Source organism: Solanum verrucosum, unplaced genomic scaffold (assembly GCF_900185275.1).
Source record: "Solanum verrucosum unplaced genomic scaffold, falcon-dt-bn FXZP01000259.1, whole genome shotgun sequence".
Lineage (NCBI taxonomy): Eukaryota > Viridiplantae > Streptophyta > Magnoliopsida > Solanales > Solanaceae > Solanum > Solanum verrucosum.
The window spans coordinates 194,049-208,274 of NW_026019973.1; the positions used below are offsets into that span (position 1 = coordinate 194,049).

Genomic DNA, 14,226 nt, shown 5'->3' on the forward strand with positions numbered 1-14,226 from the left:
CTTCAATGTTATTTGTAAGTAGCCATAATAAATCATTATATGGGTGCCTGTTTTAGATGGATATATCAAGGTCACTTGTGTTTATTTTATACCAACAAATTCAAAACTTACAAACCTTTTTGTGTACCTTGTATACAAAATAAGTGAATTGTAATTAAGAAATTTAAAATAAATAATATATACTCGCACTACAGGAAAAGTGTGAATTACATGGGGAATTTTCTGGGGATTAATATGAAAATTTGCAGAAAAATAAGTTTCATGCGGATTTTCATACTAATCTTCAGAAAAATCCCAATGTAATTCACATTTTTTTTGTAGTGTCGTGCACAACACATGATACACTATCTTGGCCAAATTAGAAAATATATTAAAATAACACCATGACAGGCACTTACCAGAAACATGTGAATTGCCACAAACTAGTCCATTCTTTGTATTTTTCACCATAAAAAAAAAACAACTTTAATTTTCGTACAGATAAGTTTATAATATAATATATCAACTCGAATATAAAAATAATGAAGTACAATTATGCAATACTCAATATTAAACTAACGTATATACAAAAAATTCTTGAATGTGCGCTGGACAAGTGGGGCTGCTTATAGCTAGAGCCGCCATTAAGATAATATCTAATTCATATTTTTATTTAGCTACAATTTTTTTGAAGTATTTCATATTTTAATGAGGAGAAGAGATGCATCGGCCTGGTATAGGAGTGTCAAAAAAGCGGGTTAAGCTGGAATTATGCAGGCTAATATGGATTGAACTAAAATTGGGATTGGATCATGACCCATCCAAATTTACTATATGCTAAATTGAGCTAAAAATCAAGTTGGATCATGACACGCTTAATCTGAACAATATTGACATACCAGTGTAATTCATGAAAAGAAAAAATACCAAATTTGCGGAAAAAAATTCCAAAAAATAAGAGACATGAAACCTGACTTGGGACTCGAGACCTAGCTAGGACCTTATCCAAGAGCCCTGACCCTAATCCAAACATCGAGACAGAAGACCTGACCCCAACTCAAAATCTGATGGCCCAAGCCTCGAGTCCTACCGAGAACCAACCCCGAGCTCGAGCCGAGGCCTGAACTTGATCCTGATCTAAGACCTAAGACAGACTCGAGACCTAACCCCAACTCGAGATTCAATCCCGACCCAAGATTCGAGACTCGAGGCCCTACCCCAATTCGGAACTAGGACTCCGATCTAGGATCCAAGATTTGATGCCGACCCCAACCTTGATTTGGGATCCAAGATTCAACCCTAACGTGAAATTCAATAAAACTTGACATGGGACTCGGGACTCGAGACCTTACCCTTTACCACGACCCTAATTTGGGACCCAAGAACCAATCTCAATCTTAGATTTTTTATTAAATATGTATAAATTATTAATTTCAAACCTAATAACTTAAAAGACTAGAATCTCAAACCTACAAACATCAAATCTTGACTTGGACCTATAACATACATAAAAAAATATATTTATAGTACAAAAATTCTTCAACCATTCTCTCTCTACCTCTCTTTCTTTCTTGTATATGTCTATAAAATCTCAACATTCCACACACCAAATCCTGTCTCGCCCTCAAACAAAGAAAGATAAGAAAAATAATGAGGAACCAATTGTATTTGTTATTTTTAGGTATTTTTGTGTTGATCACTTTGAATAAAAGTGTTCATGTTTCAGCTCAAAAATACATTAGTTTGGGCAAACAAAAACATAGACATGATGATATGCAACAAATGGAACAACCATTATCTGGAATTCAAATCCACAAGACTGTTCTTGCACTAACTAAATCTGCCTCCATTCATGTTGTAGGACCTATGCTTCTTGGCTCTAAGGTAATATTTTGATCTTGTTTCTCTTGTTGCACTATCAAATTAAGTCAGAAAATTCGTTAATGATATTCAAAGTTTGATATATACTTAGTTAGTGTTTGATCATTAATTTTAAAAGTATTTTTTGAAAATTTGTTGTCTACACTTAATTCACCCAACCAATCCAAAAGAAAAATAGTAGTACAAAAAACCAGTGTAGAAAGTTGACTAGGATAATAGATATATAGTTTATTTAATTAAACTTCTAAAATCAGCTTATTTTTTTTAAAATAAAATAAAAAATATATTATTATTATTATATTATTATTATTATTATTTTTAAATTGCTTTTGAGTAAAAATATTTTTGATAAAAATCGTTTGTGTTCGACCAATAATTTTTTTAAAAAAAAACCCTTTTAAACAGTAATTAATATTCGACTAAGCGTTTTAAAACTACTTCTAAATGTATCTTTTTCAAAAACACATTTTTTAAAAAAATATACTTTTTAACTTGTGAAAAATAACTTCCTTTACTACTCTTTTTTTTTTTCCAAAAGTTTAGCCTAACACTACACTTTTTAAAAATAAACATTTTTTTTTCAATAAAAAAAAGAGCACTTTTAATCCTCTAAAATCTTGGTCAAACATATCTTAGGACAAATCTTGTCTACTTGACCTTGGAATCAGCCTTTTATTTCTCAAAAATTTATCACCTTCAATTTTTTCTAACATCTTTTTTTAAAAGAATTATAATAAATCACTTTAGTATTATATTATTAACTTTTAAATCTATAATAGTAAATGTTTTGCTAAAAATGTACACTACGTGTTACTACTATAGTTTAAACTTAGTAAGACAGTTTTTTCAAACTGCACAAGTTTTTTTTTCTCAATAACGACATTAGATGTCCGACAATATTACTGGACAAAGTAATCTACTACTTATTATTTTATGTAATATATTTTTTTTAATTTTCCCAAAAAAAAAATTTATGCTATTTTCTTATACGAGGAATAAAAAGGACAAATAAGAGGTGAAGAGATCGAGAAAGGAATGAAAGAAAATTATTCTCTCCCTTAGTTTATTTAAATATGGTCCTTCCAAGAAAAAATAACTAAAATTTGTATGCTTTATTTTCTTTTCTGCTCATCAACCAAACAAGATGAAATAAGTAGATAAAATTTATATGTATTGAAATTTATATTAAATTAATAAATACATAACATATTTTTGAAAATTCGATTTCAAATTCATCGATTTATTAATCTACAAATTTGTAATTATGCAACTCAACCTTTTTCTGTGAACTCTTTCAATTGTTGAATGCGCAAAACAACCTTTTCTTTTCATTTTTTTTTATTGGAATTATAATATGTAAATTTGGATGATGATATTATAGGGTGAAGATTTTGAATGGGTTACAATAAACCTAAAGAATGCAAATCCTACAAATGATGATTGGGTTGGAGTTTTTTCTCCTGCAAAGTTCAAGTAAATCTTTATACCTTCTAAAAACTCTATTATATTATTATTATTATTTTTAAAAGAAGGAATTATTTGAGTTTTTTATTTTTGAAATGTACTCAAAATAGAACTTAAAAATATAAGGCAATGTGGAAATTTTTTTTGTATACAACTCATTATATTGAAAAAATAAATTTAATTCATATCTCGCCTGATGTGTAATCGTTATTAAATTTTAATATGTATTTGAGATTTAATTAAATTTTGATGTGATTATTAATATCTACGGGAAATAACAAAAAAAAAAACTTAGGATGGTGACTTGTAAAACATTATTGTTAGAATTTTTTTAAGGTCCCTAGGTCCACCATAATTTGATTTTCTAGGCCATACCTACCAAATATTTTTATTTTTTTAATAAGAAGATGGAAAAAGATAGGTGAGCTTCGATATGATAGATGACTTATTAAGAATTTTAAATTATTATCATTATGTTAATTGATTCTATTTTATGTGACCATCTAACTTTTTGCTATATTATTCCTTGGATATACTGAGTCTTACTACACCTGTTTAATATGAATTCTTATTATTTTTTTAATTTCTACTTTTTTTTTACTTTGAGTTCTAAAATATATTTAATAAAGACTATTTTTGTTATTAATATTCGAATTCAGAGACATCGAATATAAATGAATACTTTCCATGATAATTTAGATTGTCATTTTCAAAGTTGAAGTAGAAGTATAGTAAATTTATTTTTAGCTGCACATTTAGGTGTAGTTAAAAGGTGTAATAGATGTTTGATTATATATTTGATTGAAACTTAGGGATTTTTTTTTTAAAAATAATATTTAAAAATTGATAAAATTATACTTGGACATGAACGAATTTATAAATGGTCACATAATTATTTTTATTCACCAAAATTACATCACTATTTCAATGAGTGACAATCTTTTACTCTATATTTTAACCCTTTTTTTATTTTTTAATTTAATAAATACAAACCAACTAAAATAAGACTGACCCTTAATAATAATTATTTTTTAAGATTACAAACATCTTAATTATAGCACATAAATAAAATAAATACTTAAAAAATATTATATTTTAAGATAAATAATTAAACACTCCTCCTAAGGAGTACAAGTGTTTTGAGATATTGAATAATTGAAGTAGGAGCTCACTAGGCCACTTTTGTTAAAAATAATAATTTATTTAGAATTTTTTGTTTAATCTATTTTGTTGGTTGAATTATGCTAAGCATATTGTGTTAATCATTGATGTCTAAACAGTACTTTTCCACCAACCCATATTCATATTTATACTTTTCACGTGACGTCATTATTTTATTTATTATAATACTTTAGAACAGAGTAATCATTTTGGGTAATCATAATTAAGCTAAGGTGTAATCAAACAACCTTCAATAAAATTACACAACGAAGTACCTTAATTAATACTATCAGACATTAAAGACGATATATATATATAGTGTAATAATTATAATTAAAGACAATATATATAGTGTAATAATAATGGTTTGTTTATTTGTATTTTCCTTCGTCTTATATTAGTTATTCATTTACATATCTTTTATTAAAAAATCATAAATAAAAAGAATAATTCTACTAATTTACTCCTTAAAGAAACTTTTTGAAACATTACCAACTTACCTACACTTTCAAAGAGAATAAATTGTAAAGGTAAAATGAAAAAAAAAAAATTAACCCTATCTTGATTTTGTAAAGTGAAATAATTTAGAAAAAACTATTTTTAGTAATCTGGATAACTAAATATGAGACGTAATTATTATGTAAATAAGTTTTAATGCGTAATAGAAAGAATTTGAAAAGTCATTTGGTAATTACAACATTTTTTTGCCTCCCTCTTGAAAATGATTAGAGAAGGAAACTTTAACATATTAAAGTTATCGTAATATAATCAAGAAGTCATGAATTTGAGTTGTTGAAACAATATTTTGTAGAAATACAAATAAATTTATGCACATTAGATCCTTATGGTTTAACCTTTTTCAAATTATGTTACGAAAATTTAGTACATCGAGCTATCCTGTTTTTTTCCTTGAGAATAACTAGAGTGTATTTATTTGCCCCCCCTAAATACATTCAATTTCACGTAGTAAAGGTGAAAATATCTAATTACACCTAATTTTCTTTTTGTTAATCTAATTAACAAGTAAATGTTTTAATTGCAGTGAATCCATTTGTCCCCCAGTTACCATAGATGAACAACAATTTGGAGCTCCATTTTTGTGTACTGCCCCCTTAAAGGTATCTCTAAATTCATTTCATATATATATATATTTTCCGTTCGTTTCAATTTAATGTACTTATAAACTATTTCTTGTCTATTTGGACAAAATTGACAACTTCCCAAATTTGGCAATAATTAAACTTAAAATTTTCAATTTTCCCTCTAATTACAAGGATTCTTGGATTTATGTAGGTATATTTGATTTTTTTAAATTTTTTTTTGGTGTTACAGTTCAAATATGCAAATTACCAAAATGCCAATTACACAAAGACTGGGAGGACTTCATTGAAATTTCGTCTAATTAATCAGCGTGGGGATTTTTCCTTTGCCTTCTTCTCTGGCGGTGTGTCAAACGTAAGTTAGTTGGTAGTTCTCGTTAGTAGTATTATCATTATTCTTGTGTTTTTTTGTGCTCTAGCTATCGCATTATTTGTTGTCATTACTGTTCGTTTCTCTATATGTTGTGTACTGCTCTTCATTTTATATCATTTCGTTGTTGTTACTGCTCTCATTTCTATATTACCTTTCTCAAACTACTTGGAAAGACTTGTATCTCTACGAGGTGGGAGTAAGGTCTGGGGACACTCTACCCTTCCCAAACTGCACTTTTCGTATTACATGAAAAACATGTTGTTGTTGTACATGTGTCTGATTCTCAAAAAGTGTACTATTTTTTGAGGATTCGACTTGAACCCCTTTTCATTTTCAAAAAAGTCTTAGAGTAACATAGGGCTAATGATATGGACTAACAAAATTCATGTTTGTTACAGCCTAAGTTGATAGGCGTCTCAAATTTCGTTGCATTTGCCAATCCCAAAGCGCCTCTTTATCCGCGCCTTGCTCTTGGCAAGTCATGGGATATTGTAAGTTTTTCTCTTGCTATAGTTCTTTTTTCACATAAAAGACACATTTTTGTGCTTTATTATCCATGTAATATGAGGTTCGATATCAATATTGATGTAGTAGTGTGTCGAGATGATTGATTCCTTAAATTGGAGAACATGTTAAATTGATTCGTTATTTTAAATCCCCTTGTTAGAATTCCTGCCCATCATTGTATGTATGTTGGCTCTTTTTCTCTTAGATGACGGTTACTTGGACGAGTGGTTACAATATAGACGAGGCTGTTCCATTCGTCGAATGGGGTTGGAAGGGGCAAGACCAAAAGCGTTCCCCAGCAGGGACACTGACATTTCATCGGAACAGTATGTGTGGTATGATGACATCTATTAAACAACGACTGATTTTTTTTTCCTCTGCTTTTCTTATACGTTTATTCTGATTAAAGATGAGGATAAAGTATGAGAGGTAAAATTGTTGAATAATGTTATGAGCGCGTCTGTAGGAACGCCTGCAAGAACTGTGGGATGGCGTGATCCTGGATTCATACATACAAGTTTCCTTAAAAATTTGTGGCCAAACATGGTGTAAGTTTTTCTGTAGGAGCGAGTTACTTCATCGTTGACATGTAACACCCCATTTTGAGCTCTTATTTTGTGAAATTTCAGGTACACATACAAGTTAGGTCACATGTTAAACAATGGTTCAATTGTTTGGAGCAAGCATTATTCGTTTAAGTCTGCACCATTTCCGGGGCAAGAGTCATTGCAACGTATTGTGATATTTGGAGATATGGGGAAGGTAATCTACTAACATTATCATATCTATCATATATCTGTCTTTCTAAACGTTTACGAATGTGGTTTTCCCATATATATTTGTTGCTTCAGCAAGAGCGCGATGGTTCAAATGAATATGCTAATTATCAGCCTGGATCACTTATGACAACTGATACCCTTATTAAGGACCTTGATAACATTGACGCGGTTTTCCTTATTGGAGATCTCCCTTATGCAAACGGATATATCTCACAATGGGATCAATTTACTGCGCAAGTAGAACCAATAACATCGAGAGTACCTTTCATGATTGCAAGGTCTGTTCATCAATGTAATTGTGGATAGTCTACTTTTAAATATTTGAAATCTCATTTCGCGAAGAAATTTTGTTCTGCAGTGGTAATCATGAAAGAACTTGGGAGAACAGTGGATCATTATACACCGGTATTGATTCGGGTGGAGAATGTGGTGTACCAGCTGAAACATTATACTATGTCCCTGCAGAGAACAGAGCTAAGTTTTGGTATGTGATTCATGTCAAACACACATATTTTTATTGCTAGTGCTGATAATATATATAAGAGTTGCTGCCTTCATTTGAACTTGTGTTGTGCATATTGGTTGACAGGTATGCAGCTGACTATGGCATGTTCCACTTCTGTATTGGAGACACTGAGCATGATTGGAGAGAGGGATCTGAACAGTACAAGTTCATCGAGCAATGCTTCGCGTCAGCCAATAGACATAAACAACCTTGGTTGATTTTCGCTACTCATCGTGTTCTTGGTTACTCATCTAATGACTGGTATGCTAAGGAAGGATCATTTGAAGAGCCCATGGGAAGGGAGCACTTGCAAAAGCTCTGGCAAAAGTATAAGGTTGATATGGCATTCTACGGGCACGTTCATAACTATGAAAGAGTTTGCCCTATTTACCAGGTAGACATTATATTTCTAAAGTGTTAAGTTATTTCACTTATATATATTGAGAACCATTCATTTTATTGCTTGTCAAATTGTTGTATGGACAGAATCAATGTGTGAACAAGGAGACATCACACTACTCTGGCGTAGTGAACGGAACGATTCATGTTGTTGTTGGTGGAGGAGGAAGCAATTTGAATAGATTCACCACCATTAACACCACATGGAGTGTGTTCAAAGATTATGACTATGGGTTTGTCAAACTCACAGCATTTGACCAATCTAACCTTCTCTTTGAGTACAAGAAGAGCAAAGATGGTAAAGTGTATGATTCTTTCACAATCTCAAGAGACTATAAGGATGTCTTGGCATGTGTCCATGATGGTTGTGAACCAACTACTTTGGCTAGTTAAGCTCAATATATCATGAAATGGATGTACTCGTTTAACCAACCGGTACCTGAAGCCTGCTAGCACGACTAATCTAGATTCGCGCTGTGTGAATCCATTAAGTTTGTTCTAGAACTAGTAGTATTTAGATCTTGTCTCTTGTGCTCTCTTAGTATGCTTCTTTTGGCTTTCATAGTGTCTCCTTGTAAGTGGATGTAAACTACCAATTTTTCTTAATTTTGGAATAAAGAAGAGGGCAATATTGTGGGAACTAGTTATGGATTTATCTTTGTCCAAAAGTGAAGAAAATTTTGCAAATTACTTTATATGTCTTATTGCTCTACCTGAGTCGATGGTCTATATCAATAAAAAAAAAACTCTTTGCCTTTACGAGTAGATGTAAGAATTATGAAATTTACTATTGTTCCTTGTGACATTATTATTACTATAACCTTTACCACACCCAATCACGAGACAAAAACATAACCTAATTATAGAAATATTCACTATGAATAAGTGAATCACCTTACATAACATTTAATTTCTGTATTTTAACAATCATGAAACATGATTTTTTTTTTCTTGCCTTTTGATAGTAGAGACAAGTAAAAGGAAATGGGGTTGTATTGGGTCATGTGGAGGGTTTCTTTTTTATAGGTATATAATAATTATACTTTCTGGTCTAATTAGATGCATTTTTCCTTTTTTGTGATGTAACAACTTAGGTACATGAGAAAAGTTTTGAGTTCTTATCACACATTAATTTTGTGAGTGAAATATAGAGAAAATGTTATAAATGGTTCTTGAATTATGACAGTAGGTCTAAAATAATTCTTTAATTATAGATTTAACGAATGTAAATTTGCACCATTAATCTAATTGTGTCAAATTATATCAATCACAAGAACACATCACTTTGTTGCGCTTAAATTAGCTCGACTCTCTGTAGCTTTTCTGACCTGTGAATATAATGAATTAAGTGGAAATATTTACACAATTTTAATAGAATAAAAGTAACTACTTTGGCTAATTAAACTCAGCTAGTCATGAATATGTCCGCGCTTTGTTCGGTCATAAAAATATTAGTTGAATTTACAATTAACTCTAATCTATTTAATCTAAAATGAAAGTAAATGTATTAACAATCATAAGCGTGAAGATAAGATTTAAAAGATTGTCGATCTAAACTAATAACAACAATTTGTAGATGGAATCGTGGAAACACCTTAAGATTTTTATTGCTCCTATGACAACCCTAGATACGATCAAATTGATTAGAAATTATAGTAACAAATATTTTAGAAGAATGCATTCATTATGATTGAACTATTTTAAAATACTTTCACTTTCTTTTTCTTTTTCTTTTTATGGGAAGCACCAACCGTAAATAGTTCTTTTGGTAAATCCTTCCTAATATAGTCATAGCCTCAAATGTACCTTTAACGTAAAAAAAAAAAAAAACTATTTTCAATAATAAATTCGTTTTAATTACATTATTAAAACATACCCCATTGAAGAATAGTAATAAGATATAAAAAAGTTAGTATAACTCAAATTATATATTTTTAGCACATATTAAAATATTATTACTTAGTTGATTTATAGAAAGTAAAAAAAAAAGGGTATTGAATGCGTCTATAAAATCTTTGGACTATTTAACAAATATATTAAATTATTAGCAAATAATAATAATAATAATAATAATAATAATAATAATATAACACTAAAGAAAAATACTCATCTCTTTCCATTTAAAATTATACTCTTTTCAAACATATGATGGAATTCTCAATTGCTCAAAGCCTTTCATTTGTAACAATTTGAGAATCTTATAAACCCAAGGGAAAATGATCTGATATATCCCTCAACTTTGTCATTTAGAGCTGATATATCCTAGTTATAAAAGTGGCTCATATATACCCCTACTTATATACAAATGGTTCACATATACCCTTTTCCTCTAATGGATGAAAAAAATTAATTTTAGTTTAATTTTTTATTTTTTTTAAAAATAAAATATAATCCCATATGAGTATATTTAATCCTCCTCAAACATATTTTTTTTGACATTTTTTTTGTTTCAATGACTAATTTAGATTTATTATTTTGATGGTCAAATTTATTTATGTTTCCCTAATATTCTTGTAAAACTTATTATAGATGACCAAGTTTTTTTCTTCAAATACAAAAATTAAATTACAATATAGACAAAAAATATAGTTTTAAATAATAATATAGCCACAAAAAAATAGTTTAAATTTTTTTTTCTTTACACTAAGAAATGAAAGAAAAAAATAAAATAAGAATAAGAAACTCAAATAATTATAATAAAAGAAGTCAAAAAATAATTTATGTATGAAAAAGATTAAAATATACCTTGAACTTTGCTAGAAAAATCATATATACCCCTAAATAATTTTTAAGAAAATTAAAAGTCAAAAATATAAATTTAAAACTAATTTTTTCACTTCCGCTAAATGAAGGGTATATGTGAGCTCATTTTGTAACGGTAGGGGTATATGTGAGTCATTTGTATAACGGTAAGGGTATATATGAGTCATTTTCATAACGAGGGGCATATCAGTTCCAAATGACAAAGTTGAGGGTATACACAAAAAAAAACAATTTTTTTTATTACAAATAAGAAGGGAAAAAAATCATAACTACAAAATTCGGAAAGGGGGTGTCCAAAAAAATATTAAAATTGACTGTAAAATGTAAATTTTCGATTATAACTACAAAACAAAGAAAGCAAATATTTTTAAAATCTTTAAGTTTGACTATAGGAACTTGATGAAATAAACCTCTTACCATTTCAAAATATGTAGACGACTCCTCATTAGCATTCTAAAAGCAAAGTTGACCACTTTTATAAACCAAATAATATGAAAGTATGAGAAAAGAGTGAATATTTAGAACAATATCATACAATGATTATAAAATATTTTTAAAGTTCAATTTTGTATTTTTGAGAAAATTCACATTATCATTGCTTTTCCCCAAAAGAGAAAATAATGAATAACAAAAATACAAAAGGAATGATATGTAGATAAACTTGATCAACATATAAATAAAAAGATAGTAAAGAACAATGGTTATTGTCAAGCACTCATAAAAAGAAAAATGAACTCGATAAAAAAGTTTTTTGTCAAAAATAAAAAGGGTGAAGTAACTATTATAACATAAAAGGTTACTGGTTATATTACAAAAGTGACTATTGAAATTTTGAGAATTTCATATAAACTTTAAATGAGAAACACATAAAATATATATTTTCTTACCATGAGAATTATTTGTGAGAGTGACGAAAGTATTGAAGGATAAATCTACAACCAAAAAAATAATATTAGAAGAAATTATAGCATTAATATTTACTCAAGTCTCTTTTTAAAATGTAGTGAAAAATGGATGATTATGAAAAATGTATATCCAAAATTTCATATAAACTTTAAATCAGAAACACATAAAATATATTTATTTGCTTACCATGAGATTTATTTGTGAGAGTGATAAAAGTATTGAAGGATAAAGCTGCAACAAAAAAAAAATATTAGAAGAAATTATAGCATTAATATTCACTCAAGTCTTGTTGAAAAATATAATGAAAAATGGATGATTATGAAAAATGTATATGCAATTGTGCTCAAATTTATATGGATACTCTTCCATACTTGGAATATCAAAAGACATGAGAAGAGAAAGTAACATTAATGTTAGGAATAGAAACGGGCAAACCCAATAATAATTAATCATAATTGTCAATTTTAACTCATTTATAATGGCAGTTTCATCTATTATTCAATGCTCATTTATGTACTTATTTTTTAAGGAAAAATTTAGAAATAATTCAAAAAAAAAGAGGAGAAAATAGATAATGGCAAATGCTAGCCATTGGAGGGTGTCACATCAGCGATTCTAGATTCAGCTTTATATAGATATATAGATGTGTAGTCGTTTTTCTTAGGATTCATTTGGTCACAAAAAATATTCACTTTGATATTGTTCCTTGGAGCATTGTTATTATTACAACCTTATATAACCATAACCAATCATTAGACAAAAAGAAATAATTTAATTATCAAAATAATTCACTATGAATAAGTCAAATCGCCTTTCTACCACCCAAAACTCACGCTCAAATATTGTGATGAGAAGAATGAATCTGAAGATAAATAATTAAGTATCCCCACATCTCCTTATCGAGACATGACATTGACATACTTCAAGAGTCACGAGACATCTTTGATTCATTCTTCTCACACAATCTTTGATTAAGCGTGAGTTTGGAAGATAGAAAAATGATTTTACTGAAATATAGTAAATTATATTGATGATTAGACTGTTTTTTTTAGGGTCTAATGTTTGGTTATGATTATATAAGGTTGTAGTAATAATTATGCTACAAGAAACATTTTGGAAAATTACAACTGAGCTATTGAGCTTTTTTTCTTGCCTTCGAAAACTAAACCAAAGTTAAAAAAAAAAGAGAGAGAAGGAAATGTGGTGTATTGGGTCATATGGAGAGTTTCTTTTTATAGGTATATAATAATTGTACTTGGATGCATCTTTTTTATGTGATTTAACAACCTTGGTACATGAAAAAAGTTTTGAGTTTTTAGCATCAACATTAATTTTGTGAGTGAAATATCTACCGTTCGTTAGAAGTTGATGAAGTAAATGATCAAAGTAAAATGAAAGGAAAACACACTCACTATTGTAGGTGTTTAACCGTGTTTCGTTGTAAAAATAGAAAAAAATAATATAATTTTAGTTTTCAAAGTAAAAAGTAATATTTGGAAATTGAAGTTGTGTTTGGTCACGAAATTAAGTATAGTTGTTTTTAAGCTTTTGTGAATAATTTAAAAAAAAAATTAAAATAGTAAAAACATAATTTTTTAGAATTTTATGACTATCGTTTGGACTTTGGACTGGCTGAAAAAAGTACCTTTTAAGTAAAAAAAAAAGTCAAAATTAAATGACTTTTAACACAATAAAATAAAAAGTAGGGAAAGTCCTCCTGCTTTTGGTTTTTAATTTTTTTAGTCATTTTAAACTTATTTGAAGTTATTTTTAACTTTGTCAAACACTCTAAAAGTTAAAAATGACTTAAAAGTAAGTTTGACCAACTTTTAAGCCAATTCAAACAGAGTCTAAGAGCCCGTTTGGATTGGTTTAAAAAGAGTAACTTTAAAAAGTAACTTTTCAAAGTGTTGAAACTTATTTCTAAAATAAGTAGTTATGTGTTTGGATAAAAGTGCTGCAGTTGAAAAAAAAAATTGTTGATGTGTTTGGCAAATAAGTGTTGGTAGACACTTTTTTTTAATCAAAATGTCTGAAATACCCTTAAAGCTGTTAAACATGATCCAAAAAAAAAAAAAAAAAACACAAAACAGGATTACACAAAAAAAAAAACATAATAATAAAAAAAACAAAAATCAAAAGATAATCAAGAAAAAACTTAAAACTATTCATTATTTTCCTACATCTGATACCATTGCTATCAATCGAGAGAAAAGGAAGAAAGCTAATTGAAAGATAACTTACTTCACGCTTTAGATCTTCACCCTCAAATCGAGAGAAAAGGAAGAGCGCTTCATGCTTCCAGCCGCACAAACGTGAAAAAGAAAATTGAGTTAAAGAAATGTTAGGGTTTTAAGGGCAATTTGGGAATTGTGTAAAAGAATTAAGGGCAAAAAGGTAATATACTTT

At 28.7% G+C, this 14,226-nt stretch overlaps 1 protein-coding gene across 1 annotated transcript; it reads left to right on the plus strand.

Annotated features, from left to right (window-relative positions):
- The first annotated feature begins 1,524 nt into the window (after positions 1-1,524).
- Positions 1,525-8,784, plus strand: LOC125817243 (probable inactive purple acid phosphatase 27). Its single transcript, XM_049496787.1, has 12 exons — positions 1,525-1,863; positions 3,242-3,333; positions 5,528-5,603; positions 5,818-5,940; positions 6,357-6,449; positions 6,671-6,800; positions 6,932-7,013; positions 7,095-7,227; positions 7,317-7,522; positions 7,603-7,728; positions 7,834-8,143; positions 8,236-8,784. The coding sequence occupies exons 1-12, from the start codon at positions 1,630-1,632 to the stop codon at positions 8,539-8,541; spliced, it is 1,911 nt and encodes a 636-aa protein (XP_049352744.1). The 5' UTR covers positions 1,525-1,629; the 3' UTR covers positions 8,542-8,784.
- Positions 8,785-14,226: the final 5,442 nt, after the last annotated feature.

Bases quoted from the DNA above. Each gene is read 5' to 3' on its own strand.
- LOC125817243 (XM_049496787.1), top strand. From the start codon at position 1,630: ATGAGGAACCAATTGTATTTGTTATTTTTAGGTATTTTTGTGTTGATC. The intron at 7,228-7,316 runs GTAATCTACTAA...TTGTTGCTTCAG, and splicing joins TATTTGGAGATATGGGGAAG to CAAGAGCGCGATGGTTCAAA. The intron at 8,144-8,235 runs GTAGACATTATA...TTGTATGGACAG, and splicing joins GAGTTTGCCCTATTTACCAG to AATCAATGTGTGAACAAGGA.